This window comes from Sapajus apella, unplaced genomic scaffold (assembly GCF_009761245.1).
Source record: "Sapajus apella isolate SASKATOON/1434 unplaced genomic scaffold, GSC_monkey_1.0 scaffold2216, whole genome shotgun sequence".
NCBI lineage: Eukaryota > Metazoa > Chordata > Mammalia > Primates > Cebidae > Sapajus > Sapajus apella.
In genome coordinates this window covers 1-7,844 of record NW_022439142.1, presented here as the reverse complement: position 1 = coordinate 7,844, position 7,844 = coordinate 1, and the positions used below count along the sequence as shown (strand labels likewise).

General features: G+C 43.3%; 1 protein-coding gene across 1 annotated transcript; it reads right to left on the bottom strand.

Annotated features, from left to right (window-relative positions):
* Window positions 1–197: 197 nt before the first annotated feature.
* On the bottom strand, window positions 198–7,838 carry LOC116547156. Its single transcript, XM_032273196.1, has 8 exons — window positions 7,694–7,838; window positions 6,412–6,516; window positions 5,642–5,851; window positions 4,363–4,467; window positions 3,594–3,803; window positions 2,316–2,420; window positions 1,545–1,754; window positions 198–361 (listed from the first exon to the last, which is right to left on the bottom strand). Exons 1-8 carry the CDS (start codon window positions 7,737–7,739, stop codon window positions 198–200), a joined length of 1,155 nt encoding a protein of 384 aa, XP_032129087.1. The 5' UTR covers window positions 7,740–7,838.
* Between the last annotated feature and the right edge of the window lie 6 nt (window positions 7,839–7,844).

Here is a 7,844-nt window from a genome sequence, read left to right as displayed (position 1 = left end):
TTCTGTGCCTGTGTCAGGAATCAATAGCTGAGATTTTACCCTGAGTCCCACACCCACCTTACTGCAGACGTGGAAAAGTGGCTACATACTTTGGCCTCTCTCATCCATTTTTAACAGAATGTTAAGATACAAATTTACATTTGGCTAGAAGTATGGGAAAAATGAAATAAATTCTGATGAAGAGAGTGTTCAGTTTCTCAGAATAAAGACAGGACCTCGTTCATCACCTCCGTGATGGTGAACAAATAGAACTTACCTTCCGTCTTCAGCCGGCAGCCTAGGTAGTAGGCCGCTTGACTTGTAAGATGTTTATTTTTGCTCTCTCTGTATTTCTGTTCTTCATCATGATCATTTTGATCATCTGTAAACAAATTCCGAAGAGCAGGTCACATTGAGTAAATCGCACTTCACACAAGACCAAATCAGTGTCCAGTCATAGCACAAGGACGTAAAATATTCTCAATGGAAGAATGTGATATATTACGATGGGAATGTTCTCACGGGCCCTAGGTTAAGTCACCTCAGAAGTACATGAGCCTGCTTTTCAGATCCATGGGACAAACTCTCCCTCACGTAGTAGATCTTAATCATGTGTCCACTGACCTAAGTCAGTGCAAACAATTAAAACTTTTTCCCCAAAATCTTCAAAACTTGCCCTAACTACTTTCCAGAAGGGTTGCTGCAGTACTGATTTATCTCATCATATATCATGGTCAATGAATGGTTAGAGAAATGTATATAGGAGACTGGACCAACGGGTGAATTCTAACAACATTTACTTAAAAACGAATCTGTGGAGTCGGCACAGTGGCTAATGCCTGGAATCCCAGCATTTGAGGAGGCCCAGGAGGGCAGATCCCTTGACCTCAGGAATTCAAGACCAGCCTGGCCAACAGGGAGAAACCCCGCCTCTACATAAAACACAAAAATCAGCCAGGTGTGGTGGTGCCCACTGGGGATCCCAGCTAATTGGGTGGCTGACGCAACAGTGCCAGGGTATTCCCTGCTCTTGATGGTGCCAGTTACATATAACACAGGTTCTATTAGGAGCAGGGTCCCCTTTAAGCTCCTCACAGGAGGTACTGTATGCTATTGCCGTGTTTCCCCCCCATGTCCACAGAACACAGTTTTGCTTACTGGTCCTCAGCAGAAACTGGAACTGAATGGAAGTTCAGTAGCCTCAGACATTTAGACCAACAGACTAGATGCTACTTCTCTGCAGGATCTTATACTGTACAGAGTGGATTCCTGCAAACATGGATTTAGCCTCTTGCTGAGAAAAACTGGTGGTTCTGTGCCTGTGTCAGAAATCAGTAGCTAGGATTGTGACTCCAGTCCCCCACCCACCTTACTGCAGACGTGGAAAAGTTGCTAAACACTTTGGCCTCTGTCTTCCATCTTTACCAAAATGTTAAAATACCCATTTCTATTTTCCACAAGTATGGGAAAGATGAAATTAACTTTGATGAAGACAGCGGTTAGTTTCTCCAGACAAGACAGGACATTGTTCATCACTTTTCTGGAGGTGAATCTATAGAACTTACTGTATGTCTTCAGCCGGTAGTTCAGGGAGTAGTTCACCTGACTCATAGGACATCTATTTTTGCTGACTCCGACATTCGGTTTGTTATCTTCCTGCTGGGAGCAGGATTTCTCAATGCCTTCTGGAATGTTCACCTCTGTGTTTTTTCTGGTAGAAGGCCTGCCAGATGCCACCTTGCTGATGTTTGGGGCAGAACACAGAAAGCCAGGGACTGGGGAGGAGAAACCCAAACACATGATGGGTTAGAATCTGGTCACATCAAATTGGTTTAATCAGGACTGAGGGATGTCCCTGAGAGCCTTGCCTATTGATATGAAGATGTCATTTCCCCGAATTAGTCTTCTCATCTCCACTCTTGATCTTCTTAAAGTCAACTTGTCTTAGCTACTCATTTACCTTGAAGCCAGGACATAAACTTTTCTACCTTTATCTTGCTTATAAGTTCTGAAGGATCTTATATGCTACAGAGAAGATTCCTGTAAACATGATTTAGTCTCTTGCAGAGAAAAGCAGGTGGTTCAGTGCCTGTGTCAGGAATCAATAGCTGGGATGTTAACCCTAGTCTCACACCTGTCTTACTGCAGACGTGGAAAAGTTGCTAAATACTTTGCCTCTGTGTTACGTCTTTAACAAAATGTTAAAATACCCATTGCTACTTTCCTAGAAGCATGTGAAGGGTGAAATTAACTTTGAAGAAGAGAGTGTATTGCTTGTCGGAGACAAGACAGGACATTGTTCAGCACTTCCATGGTGGTGAACCTGTAGAACTTACCTTCCGTTTTCAGCCGGCAGCCCAGGTAGTAGGCCACTTGACTCATAAGAAGTTTATTTTTGTTGTCTCTACATTTCTGTTCTTCATCATGTTCTTTTCGATCTTCTGTAAACAAATTCAGAAGAGCAGGTCACATTAAGCAAATTGCACTTCACACAAGACCATGTCAGTGTCCAGTCATAGCACAAGGATGTAAAATATTCTCAGTGTAAGAATATGATATTCTGACAGGAATGTCTAAGAGGCCCTAGATTAGGTTGCCTCAGTAGTATATGAGTTTTTCAGATCCAAGGGACAAAATCTCCCTCATCTTGTAGATCTTAATCACGTATTCTCTGACCTAAGTCAGTGCAAATAATTAAAACTTTTTCCCCAAAATCTTCAAAAATTGCCCTAACTGCTTTCCACAAGCATTGCTGCAATACCGAGTTATCTCATCATATATCATGGTCAATGAATGGGTAGAGAAATTTATGTAGGAGACTGGACCAACGGACAAATTCTAACAACTTTTACTTAAAAAAGAATCCGTGGAGCCAACCCGGTGTCTCACACCTGGAATCCCAGCACTTTAGAGGGCCAAGATGGCAGATCACTTGAACGCAGGAGTTCAAGAACAGCCTGGCCAACATGGTGGAACTCTGCCTCTACTAAATATACAGAAATTAGCCAGGTGCGGTGGTGCCCACCAGGGATCCCAGCTAGTTGGGAGGCTGAGGCACCACAACCAGGGTGCTCCCTGCTCTTGATGGTGCCACTTACACATACACAGGTTCTATTAGGAGCAGGGTCCCCTTTGACCTCTTCACAGGAGGTACTGTGTGCTATCACCATGTTTCCCCCACTGTCCCCAGAACACAGCTTTGCCTACTGGACCTCAGCAGAAACCAAAACAAAATGAAAGTTCAGTAGCCTCAGACATTTTGACCAACAGACTAGATGCTACTTGTCTGCAGGATCTTATATGGTACAGGGACAATTGCTGTAAACACGGATTTAGCCTCTTGCTGAGAAAAACAGCTGGTTCTGTGCCTGTGTCAGAAATCAATAGCTGGGACCGTAACCCCAGTCCCATACCCACCTTACTGCAGATGTGGAAAAGTTGCTAAACACTTTGACTTCCGTCTTCCATCTTTACCAAAATGTTAAAATACCCATTTCTATTTACTACAAGTATAGGAAGGATGAAATTAACTTTGATGAACAGAATTGTTAGTTTTTCAAAACAAGACAAGACATCATTGATCACTTTCGTGGTGGTCAACCTATAGAACTTACTGTATGTCTTCTCCCGGTAGTTCAGGAAGTAGGCCACCTGACTCATAAGAAGTCTATTTTTGTTGGCTCTGAAATTTGGTTTGTTTTCTTCCTGCTGGGAGCAGGATTTCTCAATGCCTTCTGGAATGTTCACCTCTGTGTTTTTTCTGGAAGGAGGCCTGCCAGGTGCCACCATATTGACATTTCGGGCACGACACAGAAAGCCAGGGACTGGGGAGAAGAAAGCCAAACACACGATGGGTTAGAAACTGGTGACGTCAAATTGGTTTAATCGGGACTGAGGATGTCACTGACAGCCTCGCCTATTGATTTGAAGATGTTGTTTCCCCGTTTTACTCTTCTCATCTCCACTCTCGATCTCCTTAAAGTCAACTGGTCTTAGCTACTCAGTCACTGTGAAACCAGGATATAAACACTTCTACCTTTATCTTCCTTATAAGTTCTGAAGGATCCTATATATTAGAAAGGATTCCTGTCAACATGATTTAGCCTCTTGCTGAGAAAAACAGGTGGTTCTGTGCCTGCATCAGGAATCAATAGCTGGGATGTTAACACTAGTCCCACACCCTTCTTACTGCAGACGTGGAAAAGTTGCTAAATACCTTGGCCTCTGACTTCCATCTTTACCAAAATGTTAAAATACCCATTGCTATATCCCTAGAAGTATGGAAAGGATGAAATTAACTTTGAAGAAGAGAGTGTATCATTTCTCAGAGACAAGACAGGACATTGTTCAGCACTTCCGTGATGGTGAACCTACAGAACTAACCTTCTGTCTTCAGCCGGCAGCCGAGGTAGTAGGCCACTTGACTCATAAGAAGTTTATTTTTGCCATCTCTGCATTTCTGTTCTTCATCATGATCTTTTCGATCTTCTGTAAACAAATTCAGAAGAGCAGGTCACATTAAGCAAATCACACTTCACACAAGACCACATCAGTGTTCAGTCATACCACAAGGACTTAAAATATCCTAGGTGTAAGAATGTGATATTCTCACGGGAATGTTCTAACAGGCCCTAGACTAAGTGGCCCTAGAAGTAGATGAGCCGCTTTTCAGATCCATGGGACAAACCCTCCATCTTCTGGTAGATCTTAATCACATATCCTCTGACCTAAGTCAGTGCAAAAAATTAAAACGTTTTCCCCAAAATCTTACAAAAATTGCCCTACATACTTTCCAGAAACATTGCAATATTGACTTATCTCATCATATATCATGGTCAATCAATGGTTAGAGAAATTTATATAGGAGACTTGACCAATGGATGAATTCTGACATTTACTGAAAAAAAAAATCTGTGGAACCAGCTTGGTGGCTCACACCTGGAATCCGATAAATTTAGGAGGCACAGCAGGGCAGATCCCTTGACCTCAGGCATTCAGGACCAGCCTGGGCAACATGGTGAAACCCTGCCACTGCTGAAAACACAATAGTTTGCCAGATGTGGTGGTGCCCACTGGGGATCCCAGCTGATTGGGAGGCTGAGGCACCAGTACCAGGGTACTCCCTGCTCTGGATGGTGCTACTTACACATACCACAGGCTCTATTAGGAATAGGGTCCCCTTTAAGCTCCCCACAGTCAGAACTGTGTGCTATCGTCGTGTTTCCCCCAGTGTCCTCAGAACACAGCTTTGCCTACTGGAGCGCAGCAGGAACCGGAACTGAATGGAAGTTCAGTAGCCTCAGACATTTAGACCAGCAGACTAGATGCTACTTCTCTGTAGGATCTTATATGGTACAGAGAGGATTCCTGCAAACATGGATTTAGCCTCTTACTGAGAAAAACAGATGGTTCTGTGCCTGTGTCAGAAATCAATAGCTGGGACTGTAACCCCAGTCCCACACCCACCTTACTGCAGATGTGGAAATGTTGCTAAACACTTTGGACTCTGTCTTCCATCTTTGCCAAAATGTTAAAATACCCATTTCTATTTTCTGCAAGTATGTGCAGAAAATATTAATTTCGATGAAGAGAACTGTTAGTCTCTCAAGACAACACAGGACATCATTGATCACTTTCGTGGTGGTCAACCTATAGAACTTACTGTATGTCTTCTCCCGGTAGTTCAGGAAGTAGGCCACCTGGCTCAGAAGAAGTCTATTTTTGTTGGCTCCGACATTCGGTTTGTTTTCTTCCTGTTGGGAGCAGGATTTCTCAATGCCTTCTGGAATGTTCACCTCTGTGTTTTTTCTGGAAGAAGGCCTGCCAGATGCCACCATGTTGACGTTTCGGGCACGACACAGAAAGCCAGGGACTGGGGAGAAGAAACCCAAACACATGATGGGTTAGAAACTGGTGACGTCAAATTTGTTTAATCGGGACTGAGGGACGTCACTGACAGCCTTGGCTACTGAGTTGAAGATGTTGTTTTTCTGCTTTTACTCTTCTCACCTCCTCTCTCGATCTCCTTAAAGCAACTTGTCTTAGCTACTCAGTCACCCTGAAACCTGGAAATAAACACTTCTACGTTTATCTGGCTTATAAGTTCTGCAGAATCTTATATGGTAGACAGGATTCCTGTCAACATGATTTAGCCTCTTGCTGAGAAAGACAGGTTCTTCTGTGCCTGTGTCAGGAATCAATAGCTGGGATGTTAACACTAGTCCCACACCCACCTTACTGCAGATGTGGAAAAGTTGCTAAATACTTGGCCCTCTGTCTTCTATCTATAACAAAATGTTAAAATACGCATTGCTGTTTTCCTAGAAGTATGGGAAGGATGAAATTAACTTTGAAGAAGAGAGTGTGTCATTTCTCAGAGACAAGACAGAACATCGTTCAGCACTTTTGTGATGGTGAACCTACAGAACTAACCTTCCGTCTTCAGCCGGCAGCCCAGGTAGTAGGCCACTTGACTCATAAGAAGTTTATTTTTGCTGTCTCTGTATATCTGTTCTTCATCATGATCTTTTCGATCTTCTGTAAACAAATTCAGAAGAGCAGGTCACATTAAGAAAATCGCACTTCACACAAGACCAAATCAGTGTTTGGTCATAGCACAAGGACTTAAAATATTCTCAGTGTAAGAATGTGATATTCTGGTGGGAATGTTCTAATGGGCCCTAGACTAAGTCACCCTAGAAGTAGACGAGCTGCTTTTCAGATCCATGGGAAAAACTCTCCCTCCTCTGGTAGATCTTAATCATGTATCCTCTGACCTAAGTCAGTGCAAATAATTACAACTTTTTGCCCAAAATCTTACACAAATTGCCCTAAATACTTTCCAGAAGTGTTGCTGCAATACTGATTTATCTCATCATATATTACTGTCAATGAATGGTTATAGAAATTTATATAGAAGACTAGACCGACGGATGAATTCTAACAACCTTTACTGAAAAAAGAATCTGTGGAACAGGCATGGTGGCTCACACCTAGAATACCAGCACATTAGGAGGCCCACGAAGAGATCCCTTGACCTCAGGAGTTCAAGAACAGCCTGGCCAACATGGTGGAACTCTGCCTCTACTAAATATACAGAAATTAGCCAGGTGCGGTGGTGCCCACCAGGGAACCCAGCTAATTGGGAGGCTGAGGCACCAGTACCAGGGTACTCCCTGCTCTTGATGGTGCCACATACACATACCACAGGTTCTATTAGGAGCAGGGTCCCCTTCGAGCTCCTCACAGCAGGTACTATGTGCCATCACTGTGTTTCCCCCAGGGTCCCCAGAACACAGCTTTGCCTACTGGGCCTCAGCAGAAACCGGAACCTAATGAAAGTTCAGTAGCCTCAGACATTTAGAACAGCAGACTGGATGCTACTTGTCTGCAGGATCTTATATGGTACAGAGAGGATTCATGTAAACATGATTTAGCCTTTTGCTGAGAAAAACTGGTGGTTCTGTGCCTGTGTCAGAAATCAATAGCTGGGATTGTAACCCCAGTCCCTCACCCACCTTACTGCAGATGTGGAAAAGTTGCTTAATACTTTGGCCTCTGTCTTCCATATTTAACTAAATGTTAAAATACCCATTTCTATTTTCTACAAGTATGGGAAGGATGAAATTAACTTTGATGAAGAGAACGGTTAGTTTCTTGAGACAAGACAGGACATCACTCATCAGTTTCATGGTGGTCAACCTATAGAACTTACTGTATGTCTTCAGCTGGTAGTTCCGCAAGTAGGCCACCTGGCTCATAAGAAGTCTATATTTGCTGTCTCTGAAATTGGGTTTGGTCTCTTCCTGCTGGGAGCAGGAATTCTCGATGATATCAGGAAAGTTCACCGCTGTGGTTTTCCTGGA